At 32.2% G+C, this 21,157-nt stretch overlaps 2 protein-coding genes across 2 annotated transcripts in view; one reads left to right on the plus strand and one right to left on the minus strand.

The window, feature by feature from the left end:
* Positions 1–957: 957 nt before the first annotated feature.
* LOC134686552 (perlucin-like protein) lies at positions 958–6,503 on the plus strand. The gene is made up of 4 exons (XM_063546222.1): positions 958–1,336; positions 3,565–3,656; positions 5,546–5,627; positions 6,131–6,503. The coding sequence occupies exons 1-4, from the start codon at positions 1,000–1,002 to the stop codon at positions 6,352–6,354; spliced, it is 735 nt and encodes a 244-aa protein (XP_063402292.1). The 5' UTR covers positions 958–999; the 3' UTR covers positions 6,355–6,503.
* A 12,353-nt stretch (positions 6,504–18,856) lies between these two features.
* LOC134688114 (A disintegrin and metalloproteinase with thrombospondin motifs 3-like) overlaps positions 18,857–21,157 on the minus strand; it is a 28,389-nt gene continuing 26,088 nt past the window's right edge. The window contains exon 14 of the mRNA XM_063548585.1: positions 18,857–18,934. Coding sequence (XP_063404655.1) covers positions 18,890–18,934 — 45 coding nt within the window. The 3' untranslated portion in view covers positions 18,857–18,889. The remainder of the gene's footprint in view (positions 18,935–21,157) is intronic.

Here is a 21,157-nt window from a genome sequence, read left to right on the forward strand (position 1 = left end):
CAGACAGCAGATAGTGAACATAAGAAAGGTTGGCACGGAAGTACTTTATAGCAAGCAGTCGGTTAAGTGTAATTGAAGAGTAGTGCTTGGAACCTGCGGACAGAATATAGAAAGGCTGAGACTGTTGGTTCGGTACAGATTGTCCAAACAGGGCTGGTGCTAAGGTTTTGTGTCTCACATCTCTCACTTTTGCAGTGAGTGTTTGCTGACATACCATTCCTTAGTGCTGCCCTGTTGTTCAGACAGTTATAGACATGTTTATTTGATAAAGTTTCAAATAAAAGTTTTAAAACAGTTGGAACAGTTTCCATACATTCGTTTTGATAGGTTTTAGCCGGTTTGATACACTAAGGTTAAGTCCCGTTTTAAAAATTTAGTTTTCAGACCAGTTCCAAACATTTAGGTTTCAGACAATAGTTCCAAACCGTCTGACTAGTTTCATATACACATTTAGGTTTCAGACCCGTTCCATACATTTAGGTTACAAACCAGTTCCATACATTTAGGTTTCAGACTTAAGTTTCAAACTGTAAGACTGAAAGGATTTTAAACAGTTTTATTTCAACAGCTTCGGGTGAGGTTGATAGGTGTTAAAAAATGTTTTATGTAGTAAAGTATTTGATAGTGTAAACTTTTTATTGAATTTAGAACTTTTGAATTGCTTTTTAAATCCCAGGAAACTGGTACGAACCCGATGATGAAAAATTATTTTTGATTCAACTACGTAAACAATAAGCTTACTTGTTTCAACTGACAGTACCATATCTCAATGTTGTAAACACGTTTTAAAGAACCTCTGTTAATGCCAGCCAACTCTTTCGAAAAACATTGATTTGAGAAATGATAGCGTTTTAATGTAAATATTTTGTCATGTTTTGTCCATTACCCTTTTTTTTTGTTGAATCTCAGGTTTATATTCGCGTGATAACTGCGTACTTTGTAATACATGATTATAAAATGTTTTATATGATATACATGTAAGATTGTACAGCTTTCACGATGGAAGCACGTAAAGTTCATATTGTTTTATTTGTAGTTCTCACAATGGGGGATATTAATTTGGCTAAACCATGCTCCGATTCTGGGTGTCGGTCAGTTAAAATGCCGTTAGTGTCAGACAACTTAAAGGCTCCATTATTAGCTGAACTGGACGTATCAATAATTAACCAGCAGCTAAAAGAATATATTGATGATGCTATAAATATAACATTTATTGACAGATTCCATGACGTCGTCGAGGAAAAACAAAAGTCGTTAAAATCGAAGGTGTCGGAAATTTATAAACAATTAGCCAGTATGTCGGTATGGAATGGAAAATTGTCCAAACAGTTTCTAGGTAAGCTTTTTTTTAATGTTAATGGTGAGATACTATTGACACTAAGTCAAAAAAAAAGAAGAAGAGCAATATACATGCACTATCTCAACTTTTAATGAAGGTAATCAAAAACATAGACCTAAAAACAATATTTATATACTAGTAGCCAATCCATTAATATTTTTTTAAGTTCTAATTTATGCGGGTGCATATTAATTGAGTCGGTAAAACACTGTAACTTACTAATTAATTAAATTACCAGTAATGTTGTCGTGTCGGGGCCTTTCTTAGCCCTCCATACATTACGGGTATTTCCATTGTTGAAGGTCATTCGGTTGCCTATATGTACATCCACTTCATTTTCACCTTAGTAGATAGTTGTATTATACCATTGGCGATCAAACCACATCTCCTTATTTCTATATTCCTGATGAAATGGATTTAGATGCAGGTACAAAAATAATCTACGTTTATCAAGGGAGCAACCGTTCAACTTCTTAAGGGCAGAAAAGAGGGGTATGAGTTTTCGTCTGAGTCAGAACATTTTACTTAAGTTTGTCGACGCTAGCAATCTTATTTTTTTTTTCAAAGCATAACACTATAAGGTATGTGGTGGGGGAAATATGGATTCATCTTATCCATTTTTGTTATCCAGAGGTGGATTTAGAGGGTGCAGGGGGCCCGGGCCCCCCTTTACTAAGAAACTATTTGTTGATTAAATAGGGAATTACCGTGCTGAAGCATGACTGGAGCGGGGCTCCTCTTAGTCAGTCAGTGGGGTGCCACTTATGAAAATTTCTGGATCCGCCATTGTCATCTGCTTGACTACAATATTTTTTCTCATCTAATAAGGAATCAGTAATTATTCGATGTTTTTTGTTTAGGAAAGAACCAAAAAATTCCAACCTCCGGCTAGTCACCACCTCTACTCCCTCTCCCCTTTAATGATTATATCCTTGTCTGACATTGTTCATGGCTAGCTATTAAATCGTTACTATTGACCAGATACCTCAAATGTCTGATAAGTAGATAAATGCACCATTACATTTAATAAGTAAACTCAAATGTTTGGTATCCTCGGAAACATGCAAATTTTGAGAGTTTTATGTAATTCATGTGTAAGTAAAATGATGTAAATAAAATATAGAAAATTATGTTTTTTATCATTTTTATGGCTGTTATTTCTAAAAAAAAAATTAACATTTATGTGTTTGGTTCATTTTCCCCCAAACTTTGCCAAATAAGGGGAGATAACTCATAACATAGGGGAGATAACTCAGATAAAGCTATTTGTTATTTTACATAGAAAGTGTTGTGAATTGAGCTTTTTTGATATGCATAAAAAAGACGAATTGTGTGACCCCATTTTTTCTTCTTCTTAACTGAAAGCATGTTATTAGAGCTATCTTTTCACATTTTATCTTTAAATTACATCATGTAGTTTTCATTTTATTACACAAAATTGGATTTGCCATGCATAATCTACCAAAGGAGAAGGTCCGGTAAGACACCTTTTTGGCCCCAAAATATAGCAGTTTTACAAAATTGATAAAATGTAAACTTTTAGTTATTTTTTGGACCGTAGAATGCGTCTGCTACATAAATATGGGCTGGTTTTGACAAAACATGGCACATATATCGGGTACTAGCACCATAAAGTCATGCTAAATCACTGAAATCTTCACAATTTTAGCATTTTAGTATAATTTTAGACGGTTTTCGTGTAAAACGAAAGTGGCCGCATTCGTGTTCATCATTAATATTAAAATGTAAGTTGTATTTGATGATAATACATAACATAAATAAAGGTCGAGGATGAACACGGATGCGGCCACTTTCATTTTTAGCAAAAACCATCTGAAAAGTGACATTTTCTGGCATATTTGGTTGATTTTTCATATTTGAGCTTGAATCGGATCGTTTTTAATGACAAAATCAGTGAATATCTTACACATACACAGATAGAATCAAATAAAATAGACACTTAAGTGTTTCAAAAGTGGTCAAAATCTTTCGTCAGATGAACCTGAAATTTGAGGCCAAAATCGGTCCTTATCGGATCTACTCCTTTGACAATTTTGCACAATCTGTAGCATGAAAGTAGGTCCGGTGACCTATATCTTTTACTCTATATTAAAAAGCATGATAAAAACTTCATATTGACAAATTATTTAAATATTCTGTGGATTTTGATTAAGACGCTCCAGACACCTTTAAGTGAATGAATTATATGGGTTTTTTTTTCTCAGAAATGTCACGACCCTGTGAGAAAGGATGGATAAAGTTTGGAATCCACTGTTACTACATCGGACCAGATACAAAGACATGGGAAGATTCTGTAGTAAGTGGCATATGTTCGATAATATTAAATACAAGGATTTACTATGATATGAATTGTAAATAGCCCAACTAAACATGACGTTGAGATTAGAGTTTCAGCAAATTGCAGGGTTTTTTTTGTCGAAAAAACGAAAATGTAAATTCCTTTCTTTATAAAAAAAAACCCATACAAATGTGTATCAATCATCACTGAAACCTAAACCCAAATACTTGTTACAATGATAGAATTAAGAATGGAAATAGAGAGACAACTATCATATAACAGAGCTAAACAGGTGAAGACCACCAATGGGTCTTTTATACAGCAAGAACATCCAAGACTTACACTGTTCCCTAAACAATGTGTTCTTGTTCAGTATAAATGAACGTCATTTTGAACTCCGAAACATATAAATGAAACAACATTTAAAAATAAAACAACATAAGGTCCGAGAACACAATTAATTCGTAGTGCATTTCTTTTAGAACATAAATGAAAATAAAAAAAATCCCACCTGCGCTTTCTCAAAGAAACTTTTACAGTGTGTTGTACTACTTTTGGGACAAATTATATCAAAAATATAGAAAACTTCATCGCATCTAACTCAAAATATGGACAATTTTATGTTTAGGGCGTCTTGAAATCTTTTGACAGCTTCCGAAGTGCTCATTTTCAACCTTTTTCAGCTGGACCAAATCACTACTTTCCTTTAAAATTCTGGACCCAAATTTTTTTACAGTGTAATTTTATCCCCCTACTTGCAATTTGAGGCATTAAACATGGAGAAATAAATTTGGAAGAGGTATAAAAATTAATGGCAAGTAACCCACTGTCAACACTAGGGACTATATTTGTAAAATCAAGGGACGACAATGGTGGTCTCGGACCATAAACGACAAACAAACTTAAGGACATACGCAAAAATGTAAAAAAAACAACCGCGTAAGGTTTCAACGGTCCCCTATATCTATATATACATGTAGCCAGTGTAGAATAAACAAACGGACACCAATACGTACAATTAAGTAGATATAAGACAATTTAATAAACATAAAATAAAAACATATACTTTTCCATAACACATAGAGACAAAAAAACTTTGTACTGTACACCACTGTCCAAGGTTAGGGGAGGGTTGGGATCCCAATAACATGTTTAACCAGTGATTGTCGCCAGTTTATGTGTTTCATATTTGTTTTTCGTTGATTTTTTATACATACATTTGACCGTGAGTTTTCTTGTTTGAACTCTTAAATTTACATTGTTATTTAAGGACCTTTTATATGTGACTATGAGGTATGGGTTTTGCATACGTACGGTGACCTATACATGTAGTTGTTATTTTCTGAGTTATATGGTCTCTAACGGAGAGTTGTGTCATTGGTAATCGTTCTACAACATTTTTATATCTTTTCATCAAATTCAATGTTTTGCTTTGTTTTGTGTATTTGATCACTCATTTTCAATAGAATCAAACTGTTTACTCACTTCTTTTCTTTAAAACAGATAAGATAAACTTATTTTATTTCCTAATCATAGGGCTCATAACAAGCATGTAATCACATAAAGTAAAAATAAAAAGCCTTTCTCTCCCACTCGCATACACTCACACATACAACTATCGTTCTGATTAAGGATGATTGATTTAACAGAACAACAGCGTTTTTTCTCGGGAATTTGAAATCGACCAAGGATAAATATACCAACGAACCTGCATCTTTTACAAATGCAATTATACCTAATAAAAAAGAGAAGGAATTTTATTAAATATATATAATATCTTTTTTTAGCTCGGGATGTCGTCTGTATAACGCCACAAATGTAGTGCACATATTAATGTAACTCTTACAATATTTATAAACAAATGGCACACATATCATTATTGTAGAATGTACATTATTATATTTCAGACTGATTGCCAGAGGAGAGGTTCTAACTTGGTTAAAGTAGAGGACGCATCGGAAAATCTCTGGCTTCAAACTGTAATGATTGGTAAGTTTATATAGATAATACGAAGTCTTCCTCCCTTCATGAATCACTCATTTTATAAAAATGTCATACTGATAATGCATAAGAGACGCTTACTACCCCCCCCCCCCCCCCCCACTTTCCACCCCACCACAAACCAATGAATGTCCTTCCCAAAGCAAGCAGAATTTTTCGGATTTCGTATTGCTGATTTTTTATACCTCGTACAGTTTCTGTCTATTATAATTACAGATTGTTTAGATAAAGTGCTAAACTTGCAAGACATTTTTAGTTAAGTGCAATATCTCCTGCAAGAAGCCAACTGTTGGCTTTAATCGTAAATGTGGTATTACTGTATCTGCGATTTGTATCTTTTTAATGTTTATCTGTTATCGTTTTCAAATGCTAAATATGTTTTCAACAATCAGATATCATTTAGTATTAGACTTGGTACAAAAGTTCTCATTAAAACACTATATGGTCAAAATACATGGTTTATTAAATCTTTGATTTGTGTTATTTTACAGCAAACAACATCGATATACTTAGGATTGGTGCACATGATATTCATCATGAAGGAACATGGCGCTGGATTTCTGATAACTCAGGTGTGGATTACACAAACTGGGGAGGCGGACAGCCTGATGATGCTGGCGCAAATGAAGACTGTGCTGAATTATGGAAAGCAGCTTCGTACCGATGGAACGATCGTCCATGCTCATATTTATTGCGATATATTTGTGAGAAATAGATGAAAGCAAAACATTTATGATCAATTGATAAATTTGTGTAGTCTTCCTATTATAGCTGAAGTCACTAACTTTATCAACCATCAACTATCAATGTTAAAATTATCTTACTCAATGTTTTATGTAAGCAATTAAAATTCAGCAGATTTGACATCTTTGCATTTGATATAGAGGGAGGGTAATGTAATTCCTTTGTGGGTCTCAGAGAAGTCGATCAGTTTTAAGTTGGCCTTGTGTTGTTAAATTTAAATGTGAAATGTAATAATTGGTGATCAATGACTATAATATTGTATTTTCTTTTCTTTTGCATACACGTATACTACGTATTTAGTATAGATCATAATGCTACATGTATACACAATAAAGCTTAACTTTATACATTTGTACGGCTGTTTCAATGACACGAACCTGGTTTAACTGGACAAAGAAAGTTGCCAAATTATAATATTGACAAAGAGAGATATGAAACAAATATTTCTCAAAGTTAGACAACTCTTACAATAGAAAAATCTTGAACATCGCCCGACGCAAACGAAACGGATAATGATTCAATTTGTCTCCAGAATTTTCATTCCATAACCACCTGTTTTGGATATATCTATTTTCAATTATCATAACAATTGCACAAAGGATATATTACTGTCAGGTGAAAAAGGCTTTGAATATTCACAAAGATTGGCCTACTTGCATATTTAAGGCTGTGACTATTTCACATTGCTTAGATTATGTTTTCCTTGAGGGATTATTTTACTGAAAGAAACTTATGTTTCACATAAATATCAAACCATGATACTCTATGTTGAAAGCCTCGTCAATAACCTCATGAGACGTCTATTGATATAGTAGATGACTTCTTTAACCCCTTAACCCCCGAAATGAGGTCCTTGATAATGTATACATTTTTGTTCTACATGTACCCGTGGTGGCAAATATTGATTGATTGACAGCAACGAATAACGCCAACTTTATTTTCTAGATACCATAGAGACAATTGAATATAAATGTGGTCGGAATTGATTCGTTGGATTCAGAGGCGAAATTGTTTTAAGAGTTTTAAAAATACGATTTAGCATTTGTAAAGTGGTGATAAAAGCTTACCTGGTCAAACAAAAAATGGGGATATTATCTCGTCAACTAGAACTGATACTTGATATCTTAATTCCAGTCACAATGAAAAACAAATATATTCCGTTTCTTTGTCAGTCTATTTATCGAACTCATTTAAGAGTTTGATGAGTAGAATCAAACCTTCATTTGCATTTGATCAGGATCTAAAAACATTAAAGGTTCTATCACGGCAACTAGAAATGACATTGAGCATCATCCAAAAAATGGTGAAACATTTCAGATCACCATTCATAAGAGGTTATGACTAGTGAAAACCTTCATTCAGATTTTAAAAGAATGTACTTACATGTATACTATGAATGAGTCATAAAAAAAATTACCTTCCGAAATCTCGTTATGTCGAATATAAAAAGGAACAAAGCATGAGTGAAAATAAAACCAATTAAAATTGAAACAAGGCACCAAAAACATAACTAAGCAAATATGTAAATATGGTAATAATGACTCTGAAACTGAAAAATTTAAGAATATGACAATAATGAAACTCATTCCAGGCGAAATCGATATTCAAACAAGCACGAATGTGAACATGGCATTTGAAAAACTTAAACCAAGCAAAGTTATGGTTAAAATTTTGTACAAATTAAACCAAATAACACTGTGGCATGTTATCAATGAAACTTTTAAAAATACAAACTCTACTGTTAGCTCAACAACCGTGAAACTAACACTAAACATAACCAATGATCATGGCAATATCAAACATTGAATCATGCGAGAACTGTAAGGTGATAATATTGAAATTTCAACCTAGAAAATGTGAAAATGCAGTTGAAAAACAACAACCGAGCAAAATATTAACATGACAATTATCGTAAAATGAAAACCAGACAAGAATGTGCACATAATAACAGTGAAACTTAAACCAAGCAAAACTGGCAATGGCAAAAGTAAAACTTAAACCACGCATAATTGTGGCGATAACTAGTGCAACTTAAACCAAGAAAAACTTTGGACATGACAAATAATGGAATTTTAAACCACACAAAATTGTTGATATGGCAAATGTAAAACTAAAACCATGCAAAATCGTGAACATGACAAATAGTGAAACTAAATCAAGCAAAACTGTTGCAATGTCAAATGTGAAACTTAAGACAAGCTAAACAGTGGACATGACAAATAGTGAAACTTAAGCCAATCAAAACTGTGAAAATGTCAAATAGTGAAACTTAAACCTAGCAAAACTATGAACATGACAAATAGTCAAACTAAAACCAAGAAAAACGGGGGACATGACAAATAGTGAAACTAAAACCAAGTAAAACGGTGGACATGACAAATAGTGAAACTTAAACCAAGTAAAACGGTGGACATGACAAATAGTGAAACTTAAGCCAATCAAAACTGTGAAAATGTCAAATAGTGAAACTTAAACCTAGCAAAACTATGAACATGACAAATAGTCAAACTAAAACCAAGAAAAACGGGGGACATGACAAATAGTCAAACTAAAACCAAGTAAAACGGTGGACATGACAAATAGTGAAACTTAAACCAAGTAAAACGGTGGACATGACAAATAGTGAAACTTAAACCAAGTAAAACGGTGGACATGACAAATAGTGAAACTTAAACCAAGTAAAACGGGGGACATGACAAATAGTGAAACTTAAACCAAGTAAAACTGTGGACATGACAAATAGTAAAACTAAAACCAAGAAAAATTGTGGACATGGCGAATAGTGAAAAACTGTGGACGTGAAAAGAAGTAAAAATTAAACCAAGCAAAGCTGTTGAAATGGCAAATGTGTAACTTATACCAAACAAAACTGTGGACATGGCGAATAGTGAAATTTTAACTAAGAAAACAGTGGACATGCCAACAAGTGGTTATTAAACCGAGCAATACAGTAGACATGGAAAATGATAAATTTAGACCAAGCAAAACTACGGACATTACAAAGAATGAAATTTGAATCAAGCAATAATGCGGACATTGCAATTAGTGAAACTTAAACCATGCAAAACTGGATATGACAAATAGTGAAAACTAAACCAAGCAAAAAAGTGGACATGACAAATAGTGAAACTTATGCCTAGCAAAACAGTGGACATGCCAAGTAGTGAAACTTAAACCAAGTAAAAATGTGAACATGGCAAACAGGGAAATTTAACCAAGAAAAACAGTGGACATGACAAATAGTAAAACTTAAACTAAGCAAAACTAGATATGACAAATAGTGAAAACTAAACCAAGCAAAAAAGTTGACATGACAAATAGTGAAACTTAAACCAAGCAAAATAGTGGACATGGCAAACAGGGAGACTTAACCAAGAACACTGTAGACATGACAAATATTTAAACTTTAACAAAGCAAAACTAGATATGAAAAGTAGTGAAAACTAAACCAAGCAAAAAAGTTGACATGACAAATAGTGAAACTTAAACCAAGCAAAATAGTGGACATGGCAAACAGGGAGACTTAACCAAGAACACTGTAGACATGACAAATATTTAAACTTTAACAAAGCAAAACTAGATATGACAAATAGTGAAAACTAAACCAAGCAAAAAAGTGGACATGACAAAAAGTGAAACATAAACCAAGCAAAAATGTGGAGATGGTTAATTGTGAAACTTAAACCAAGCAAAACAGTGAATATGTCAGTGAAAAGGACTACATCAAATACCTGTTTTCACACTTGGGTTCTTTCTAATTCATGTTCTCTTGATCTTGTAATATACAGTAACATGCGATGAGTTAGCTTAGACTATATCATATTCAATATTACCCTTGTTACACCTGGAACTTTCTTGACATAGATGCACACATAAAGGAGTGCAAGTACAATCAGCTATGACATCTTCAAACAATTGTATCTTTAATGCACATGTTTAAATCCCTTGAAGATATTTACATTTATCTAATAATTTCTATAAATATATCTTTCACCAGTCAGCCGTCACAAATCATTCTCTTATCTTTTTACGTCTATTAATTTTAACACTAATTCGATTTCATGTTTATAATGGTTTAATGTCACACCAAAGCATGAGCGCGCTAAATTATCATAGAAACATGTATCATATCTTACCAGACTCAGAACAGATAACTGCTTAATATAATCGAAGTAGTAATACTATTTGTCAAGAAATGGAAATATTTTTCAACATCATTTGTGTATCGTTGATGTTTCAATATGGCAAGTTTAATTTATTTAACTGATAAGTCATAGATATACTAAATCTATTAAAGTATTCAAGTTAAAAGACTTAGTATTCTTAAAAAAACTAATTTCTACATATTAATTTTGCTAAACGTCCTTTATAAAAATTCCTATAACATTACTAGAATTTTTCAACAATTTTGTTTTGCAGCGTTAGGAATCTGTGCTTTTCCATGTTGGCAGCAGAACCGAGGATTTGCAAGAATAAATGAAGACGGCAGTGACTTTTTTGTCGGCGCAGTCAGTAAAACTAACCGGACTACACTTGAAGTGTCGGTCAACGGTTCAACTAGATTTACACAGGAATGTTACGCGAGATCAGGCCCATTTACTGTGATTAAGTATGTATAATAAGTTTGATATATATTTATAATTAGTTTGATGTGTATTTATATTAATATTATACTTGTATATATATATAATTTGTCTTTTTTTAATCGTGGTCTTCATTGATATTAGTGATAACCAATTTTCTTGTAAATACTTTATACATCAGCAGAAGCAGGCATATTTTAATTTAATTTTAAACCTGACAAATTGTCATTTGCTTACTTTTTCTGATATAGACAATTGAATGACATTTAGCAAAAAATACGCAATGGAGAACTGGATTGAAAAAAACCACATATTTTAATGATCAAGAAAAAAGAAAAAATGTGCAATTTGAAGAAAATTGTGATAGGCTGAATTTGTCCCCTATGTGATATAAACACTATGAAAATGGCTTATACATAATCAAATATTAGATATACACAATATATATTGCATCAGATCAAATACAATACGATATGTAAGATAAGGAAACATGTTTGTTAAAAATATCGAAAAACTTTTGTAAAGATTAATATTGAATATTTTCCAGACGGACATTTACAAGTGGTGATTTCTACTCATGTAGTAAGAATATTATAACAAATGGGTTCCCGGACGTGCTGGTGTCTTTTGTCAAACCACTAAGTAAGATATATTGTGTCTAATGAGGTGGTATTACTCGATTTATTTCACTTGACTGGGCGGAGTTTAACCGGTTCGCTCATGATAAACTAGTCCATTCTTAGATATGTGTTTTAAGATAAACTCATCAATGAAGTGTTCAGTAATTGTTTTGTAAATTCCTTTGATGACACTGATATGTGATTAGAAATCAGTAATAATTATAACGGCATTCGTCCTTATCGCACATATCTTCAAATAGACTGTCCTTATGCAAATTTAAACGAAAGCTCCGCCCGATCAATTGAAATAACATTGGTAATATGTCTAATTTCCTCCGTGTCAATATCAAGGTTCTTACTTAATTAAATTTGAATATAAAAGAAACATTATGATATAAATGATAGAATCATATTCAAAACAGTGTGGTCCTGGCCATTGATTGACGACCTAAATTATCCCATTGACTGTGACAGATAAGGTGAACGTTTGTCTGTAACGACCATTGCTCACTTCTTACTTATTATAGAATTTAAACTGTGGGGTCACCAAAGGTTCTTAACGCCTTTTATAATAAAATATTTCGAAAAATTATTCAGGAATAACCTTTATGTTTTGATTTATATTATTGGATATAAATCAACACATCGTATTATTCCGGAATCGTTTTTCGAATTGCTTTATTTAGGTGTTGAGAACCTTTGGTGACCCCACAGATTCAGTGTCTTTAACAAGTACATAGTGAACAGTGATTGTTACCGACAAACGTTCACCTAATCTGTCCCAGTCAATGGGATAATTTAGGTCGTCAATCAATGGCCAGGACCACACTGTTTTGAATATGATTCTATGCGGATTTTACACTTTTATATTCAAATTTTACATGTTTTACATAGTAAATTGTTAGTACATTTAGTGTAAGTTGCACTTTATATTGCTGTTTATATTTGTTGTCGATTTTGCATTTTATTGTTGAATTGCATATCAATGAATAGAATTGTTCTTAAATATGAATTAGTTTATGCTTAAAAGATATCATATTTTTACCTTCAATAGAAACTTTGGTTCAGAAAATTTTTCTCGAATATTTTTTGGATGTAAAATACTCAAAATATTACGAAACAAATATTTTAGAAATCATACCCCAAGTTTATGAATAGCAGTTTAAAATTATTTTGAGACAGTAACATATAGGGTAAACTGTTTTAACAGCAACAAACAACATTTTATTTATGTATTGTAAAATGCAAAACCGTGACAAGTACATCTCTAACAGACTAAATAAGACGATTAATATGATGAACTGTACATATCAAATTATAGAGAAATGATAGAATATACATGTAGCCGTTTAGAAGCTTTTTGGTATTTTTTTTTCGTTTATATGTTATCACAAGAAAATGATGGTCAGTTCCTTTTTTTTAATGATGGAATGGGTTTGGATGAGTGTGACGGTTATTTTTATATTTAAACTGGCGCTGTACAATTTAACCAACAATACTGTTGGGGTTTTTTTCAAATCAGTAGAAAATATAATTACAAAAATACTTAAAACTCGGAGAAAATTTCAAAAAAGGATAATTTCTAATCTAATGTTAAAATCAAAAGCACAAAAACATCAAACGAATTTATTACAATTGTCATATTCCTGCATTAGTACAGACATTTTCTTATGTAGAAAATGGTGGATTAAACATTGACTTATAGCTAGCTAAACCTCTCACATGTATGTCAGCCCATCAAATTATATACTTTTGAGTGTGCAAATAAACACCAGTCATGTACTATGATAAATCTACTCTTATTATCTTCTTGTATTGAAGAGGTTTAGCAATTGTTTCTGTTCGGAATAAAACTGAGAAATATAATGAAATGTTTAAATGTTTCCAAATGCTCCATGTTTGCGACTTTACGTTTGCAAATATTCTTTAATTAAAAAAAACATTTTGAAATATATTTCTCGTTTTACTCATATAAACTTTGTGTTCGCAGTACTATGATACTCGTTTCCTACTATGTAACGACATCAAGTTGAATCGTCAAACATCATGTTGCAAATATAGTAATTCTGAATACATTAATTACAATGTATATTTTACAAAGACTTTAAAATCTAAATATGTTACAGAGCCTTATGATAGTCCTCCAACTGTGTGTGATGTATGTGATGGCGATTTTCCTTCTTTACAGTTAGTTAAAGGTATATTATTAAGATCTTATTTACAATTGATTTCTCAAACCCGTTAACCTACTCAATAGACACTAAATCTAAAGTACCACCACATGTTGTACTTATCACGCATGGATGATCTACTCATCCAGAAGTGAAGTGCATAATGTTTTTGATGTCATTAAGCCTCGGTGTAAATGAAAGTCTTTTATTCTGATTAAAAAAAAACGCGGTGAAAGTGTACAGCTTTCCTGAACTTACAACTGACACTTATTGTGAAAAAAGTCACACATACGAAATGTAATTAGCATGAGCAACTTCTGATTTACTGCCTCAAAGTCTGTATAATATCTTTTCTTTCCAGATCGCTTTTACCATTACGGTGAACCAACCATATATAATATGCTTGGTGTTGCTTGTGTGGCTATGAGATGCATTTTACTTCGTTTGCCATTCAGACATATCTGATTGATGATTTATCAAATTTGGTCAAATTGGCAAATCACAGACTTAAATCTTTCATCTTTGTACCTAATTAACTCATCATAGATACCAGGACTAAATTTTGTATATACGCCAGACGCGCGTTTCGTCTACAAAAGACTCATCAGTGACGCTCGAATCCAAAACAGTTAGGAGGCCAAATAAAGTACGAAGTTAAAGAGCATTGAGGACCAAAACTCCTAAAAGTTTTGCCAAATACAGTGAACATTGCTTTTTGTAAGACGTGTGTCTTTATCTTGCGCTTAATAGTAAAGAAATAGCCGAAAATTTGGTAAACTGTCAAAATATATGCACAAACCCTTATAGAGAAAATAATTCAGAGTTTGATATATTTCATTGGTACGTCTTTTAGTCTATAATCTAATTTCGATATAAGAACCTTTCTAAAATTATTTTTGAAACAGTTATTTTCAAATTTCAGACATCGTTATTGGTAAGTAAACACTAGTGTAGATTTTTTTGTTTGTCAACTTTAAACATGTAGGTAATCTTAGACCTGTATTTTAACCTTGTTCACAGTGACATCTTGAATAAACGATGAACGAGAAGACCTGTAATCAGTGGATGAGAACGATGGATGAGTAAAGCTTTAACGGCTAGAGAAACAAACTCTTGTAACTTTGTGACACCGCGTTGCAAGTGCGTTCTTTCTATAACATTTTAAACTGACTAGGATTGTAAGCTATCCTTACGTAGCAATTTTTACATTCAGTTTTTTCTGAGGAAGGTATAAAGAACCTAATCATATTGATGAATTGGCAGGACTGTTAAAACAGTTTTGACAGGACACCACATTTTTGAAATTTCATGTGGTCATTATTTTATCATAGCAGAACCAAATTGAAAGGGGGATTCATGTGTGTCTGGTTTTTGTTATGATTGTTTTCCATTTGTTTTCTGGCAAAACTTATAAATCCTCACATGTGAAAATTCAAAAGTTTGTTATAAAATGTTCAGAAAAGGGAAAAGTGAACAGATATGCTCTATGTATATATATCTATGTTTTATTTAAGATTGCAAAGTCGGTAAGTATTTTTATCAACATTTGTTGTTACGGTAGTATTTAGCAATCCTTTTTGTTGTATATAGATATTTTATCCCTTTTCCTTTATCTTACGACCTTACATCTTAGGATATTTTAGGACTACATAATACTACAACATTATTCATGAATATGAATTGGTATTACCATCGGTTCAACGCATTGACAACTAAACGTTCCGTTTCTATGCGGTATGGACTTTGCTTATTGTTGAAGGACTTATGGTCAATTAAATTAGCTTTGGTCTGTGATAGAGAATTGTCCGGTTACCAATCTTATAAAAAAATATTATGAACGAATGTCATCAGTTATAATACATAAAAACGCATTATCTGCCAACAAATTAACTTCCATGTTACTTTTGCATCATTTTATTATATTAAATGTATACTTTTTAACATAAGTCGATATACTTTATTTTTCGGTCATAGAATCAGGTTACTTAAAAGAGGGACGAAAGATACCAAAGGGACAGTCAAACTCGTAAATCTAAAACAAACTGACAACGCCATGGCTAAAAATGAAAAAGACAAACAGAAAAACGATAGTACACATGACACAACATATAAAACTAAAGAATAAATAACACGAACCCCACCAAAAACTAGGGGTGATCTCAGGTGCTCCGGAAGGGTAAGCAGATCCTGCTCCACATGTACTTAAATCGCGCAATGGTATTTTGCATAGCAAAAACATTGCCATAGCACTACAAAAGTCAAAAAGTATGAAAAGACCAGTTTTTGTCTGAATTTGCATGAATTTTTACTCGACATTCTTAATTTGTCTAAATAATATTTGAAAATTCTTGACATAGTATTAATTTGTCTAATAAGGTTCTTGATTTTTCTTGACAAGAGTCTTGACATTATGAACATTGTCTTAAAATTTCTCGACACTTCCTGTATTATCTGATAAGAGTCTGGATTAGTCTCGACCAATTATTGACTGTCTTAAATTTGTCTCGATCTGTCTTGACATATTCTTGACATTCTTAATAATGTCTTAACATGTCTTGACATATTCATGACATTCTAAATAATGTCTGAATATGTCTTGACACATTCTTTGACAGTCTTAAATATGTCTTGGCACTTTCTCAACAGTATAAATTTGGCCTGAAATGTGTACGGACTGATTCTGCACTGTTTATGACATTCTATTGCTGTTATACACTCCTTTTTATTATGGCTTAACTAAACTTTGAAGAATCAGGGATTAATTTGGTATAGTATAATACCCTTTTGGTTCACCTAAGTTGGAATACCCGGAATAATCCCCCTTGTAGTTTAGTTTTGATTGTTTTCACTTCGAAAAAACTGACAAACAGCATTTAGACTTTGCAATTTGCAAAACTGCCAGTCAAATAGGCTTTAATAGAATAGGTGTCTTGTAGGCAGTTTATAATTTGACCATGTGTCTCTTTTGGACCCCACAATTCATCTTTTGGGTTTGTGGGGCTAAAAAAAGAAGGAGGGGTCCGTGTAGGTAAAAAAAATTGTTCTCGTCTTGGTTTAAAAAAAATAATAATTTTTTAGAACAACTCAAAAACATTTTTTATTCAAATTTGAGTGTTGAATTTTATGATTTTTAACTATTAACAAAAATTTGATATTGTAGTGGCATGGTAAGTCAACTGATAAGTTGCATGGCTAATTACAGGTAAAACAGTAATTTCTATTTAACAGTTGTGTGTAATACTTAATGTATATTCCAACAGATGACATTACACAATTTTTTCATCTGTTAGTTTAGTTTAAACATATTTATTTATAGTGGATTGGGAAACAAGTTTTACAACTTATATTAATCCCTTTCCACTTTGCGGGTACGAGTGCTGCCTTGTAGCGGCATTACCCTACTCTTTTTTCGAAATCTACAAGGGTGTCTTTAACGTGCAAGAGATGTGGCTCTCTCTTAACACGGGCCAGCCATTTATCGTCCCCGTCCGACGGACAATCATCGTTTCCTCAAGACCATACTCGCAAATGGTGTCAAGGGAGAGCCGAAAATTGAGTTCCTGAAATTTTCATCCCAAACGGGAATCGAACCAGGAACCTTTGTGTTAGTAGTCCAGTGAATAATATATTATGAATGTAGAATAAAATACGTCTACAGTATGAATGGTTTAAATCATTTAATTTATTAGATTTAGGAATCAAAATTTGTATTTTTTTAAAAACCCACATTTAAATTATTTTATACATTAGATTTTATAGCCACATTTGCATTTGTAAAAATATTTTGATACCCAAATTTTCAATTATTTTACATGCCCAACTTTCATTTTTTTGTTGTTGTAAAAAGTGTAACTTGAAAAAAACAGTATATTATGTAAAGAGAAAAAAAGATTTAAGTTATATCATGAATATTGTCATGATTTGTAAAACTGAGAACTGTCAAGTAAATTTAAAACACAATTCCAAATGTTCAGAATATGTCAGGCCATACTGAGAAAAAATAAGAATGTCAAGAATATGTCGAGAAATTTTAAGACAGTATTCAGATGTCAAGAATTTGTCAAGAAATTTTAAGACCATATTCAGAATTTCAAGAATATGTCAAGTAAATTTCATACAAATTTGATATAAATGAGAATTTGTCAAGAAAAATTAAGGCACAAGTCATACTTTTAGAGAATGTCGAGTAAAAGTTCATGCAAATCAAGACAAAAACTGATCTTTTCAGACTTGTAGACTTTTGTAGTGTAGGCAATGTGATAAATGTGATATGGATGGAAATACATGAGTTATAATAGCTCATATGCCACTTTTGCGTATCTATGACAATTGAAAAACTTTGAATATGAGTCATATTTTAAAGCTTTTAACTAAACTACAATCTCAAAAGTAAAATCATACTTATCCTTCCATCATATTTCAATATAGGGAGATGTAAATTGAAGTTTGAAATTTTAAAACCTGTACTTATTATTATCTTTTTGTTTTAGTGCAGTTACCAGGTGAGTTCATAGTTTAATTTATATGTTTAGTTTATATGTATGGTTTATAAACGTTATTTTACAATGCGCCTCAAACTTCTACATATTCAATGAAATTAATAATAAATATTTACCAATACATAAATGATTAATTTAAAGAAATTTTTTCGTAAAGATGTTGGACAACAATTGTTTGTGAGATCGTTTGTATCGATTGAACATCTGATGTCAATATGCAAAGAAGATCTTTAAATTAATTTTATCACTTTTATAATATTTACAGTACTTATATTTGAATTTTATTTTTAGATATTGGCTGCACTATTCCTTCGGTGTGTCCAGTGACCAGCGAAGGGCAAATAAGATGCCCAGAATGTTTCCAGGGAAGCGAACTCTTTGGTGTCTGGTGTCTGTTGTGATGAGACTGAGTTTCAATAAAAGGAATATATGATTAATAAATGCAGACCAAACATATTTTATCTTGCTCTTTAACTTCGTACTTTGTTTGGCCTTTTTTGCTGTTTGATTCGAGTGTCAACGATGAGTCTTTTGTAGACAAAACGCGCGTCTGGCGCAAATACAAAATTTTAATTCTGGTATCTATCATGAGTTTATTTACCACCACTTGGTCGCGGATATGCAATGCATGTATCAGGGTGCGCGTGCATCATAAACACATTCTCCATTTGAACACCACTGTAAATATATAAAACATATAAAAATTAGACCAACACAAGGGTAACCTGGTGAATAACAAATGCATATTCTTTTTTGGTTACCTATTAAATATTTTTGTAATGTTGTCAACGCAATTGTCTCATTGATTGCTTTTGCTTCTGTTTGTATCTTGTTTAACAGACAGTTAATAAAAATAAGTATGTTTATCGTTTGTTTTGAACTCTGTCATCATAAGTATGACTAGAACACACCCGTGATTTCGCGGGTCCGTGACTGAATTAAAGTATATCACTATGCGTAAACCTTCTTATAGTATTGGTATTGTCATCTGACAAAGTCATACCGATTATAAGATGCACAGTTTTCTCTGCTTTCAAAACTTTTTGTTTGAACCCGTTGACCTGGAACTTATCAGTTTATATTGGTAATATAAATTATTTGGAAAGTAAAATGTCCTGGAATGGAGTATTTTTTAATCAATAGCATTTTTCTCTATTAGTTATACATAAAGTTGAATTCTTTGCTTCTCTGTTTTACGTCATGCACGCTAAAAATTGAAACCCCTATACGCCTTATTTTAAGTCCAGATTTTTAGTATTCGTATTGTTATCTTAAAAAGACTTACTGATTTAAATACTATAATAGGGAACAATTTGACAATGATTTAATTTAGTAGTGTCAACCCTGTGATTATAACCCGTGTGTATAGCAAAATTCTAAATACACCGTTTGATGGTGCGCCTGTCAGATGCGGAACGTACATATTAGGTAACAGGTTGCCTGTGAATATACTATTGGTGTCGGTATCGAATTTGACCCTGAACATGTTAATTATTGGCAATATTAATTATGTGGAAAACAAAAAGGTCTGGTGTTGTGTAATTTTCAATGTACACTATTGTCTAATATTTGCATTATATAAAGTTGAATTCTTTGATTTGTCGTTTTTACCCCATGACGGCTGACAAATTGGACCTCGTTAATTTAGTATTATAGATTCCCAAATAAAAATCTAACATGCATAATGTAAACATAATTGATATTTGGCGGATAGTAAATAGATGTTCCTTCTAATCCTTGTGTATATGGGTTGATGTTTCCAGACCAGATGCCAGAATCGTTGATTGATTACTGCTTGCCTTTAGTAGCAATTATTTCATGCATTCACAGTTTGATAGATAGTGAGGTTTCGCAAGTTTATTCGGTTGTTATTAGGTGTGGAAACTTTGGACTGCCTTTGAAAATGCGTGTTTCTTTTTGCCTTACAACAGCCACTCCCGAAACAATTCAAAGTGTGTTGAAAAGTTCTATTGGTGATAAGAGCGTAACAAGAGGTATCTTAATTACTGGCGTGAAATTTGTCTTACTAGCATGGAATAAGCTTACCCATCAAGTTTATCTTTGAATTATCAGTTTCGAATGTTCCATATGTCACTGGCGTCAACGTGATGATCGTAACTGCAATTACGATCATCCAAATATGGCGGACACACATATAGAGATATTTTAGAAGGCTGATTTCTCTACTTTAACACCTTATTTTCAGATTTGTTTTATATCAAGAAAAATCTTAATAAGCATTGCCGTTGAACGTGTTTTTCATAAATTAAAGAAAAACAACCAGAAGAACGAAAATCGAGATTCAAAAAATCACGATGATGATCGTAACTTCGTCTATAGATGATCGTAACTTTGACTTGTTTTTATAAAAAGACGATCGTAACTCAAAATTGCGAATGTTTCTTTCCGCTAAATGAACACCCTATTTAGCAGTCACGATAAAAGAAATATTATTTCAAAATCAAACAAAGAATAAATGAAAATCGCTATTCTGAAAAGAAATGATATAAGGGGGATTAGCAGACTTGCAAATGCAAATGTCCTCAATATTATTTTCTTATGAATTATTTAGTTAATATTCAAAATGGATTTACGTGGATATGAAGTTGATATAAATATCATTCTCATGATACAGTTTAAGAATACAGGCCAAAACTTTCACTGATTAAAGTAAACGAGGGCATGAAGTTACATTATTTTGATGACTTTCTATCGGTTTTAAATTGTCTTAAATTGTTTTAAATTGCCTGGTCTTGGTTTTTCTAATCAAACTATGGCTATTTAAAATTGATAGACTACAGAGGCGGACTTCGAGGGAGGATCAAGGTGCTCGCATCACCTTTTTGTGTGGGAAATTTGGTTGATTGTATAAGGAATCTATGAAGCATGACTGTAGCGGGC

This window comes from Mytilus trossulus, chromosome 10 (assembly GCF_036588685.1).
Source record: "Mytilus trossulus isolate FHL-02 chromosome 10, PNRI_Mtr1.1.1.hap1, whole genome shotgun sequence".
Taxonomy (NCBI): domain Eukaryota; kingdom Metazoa; phylum Mollusca; class Bivalvia; order Mytilida; family Mytilidae; genus Mytilus; species Mytilus trossulus.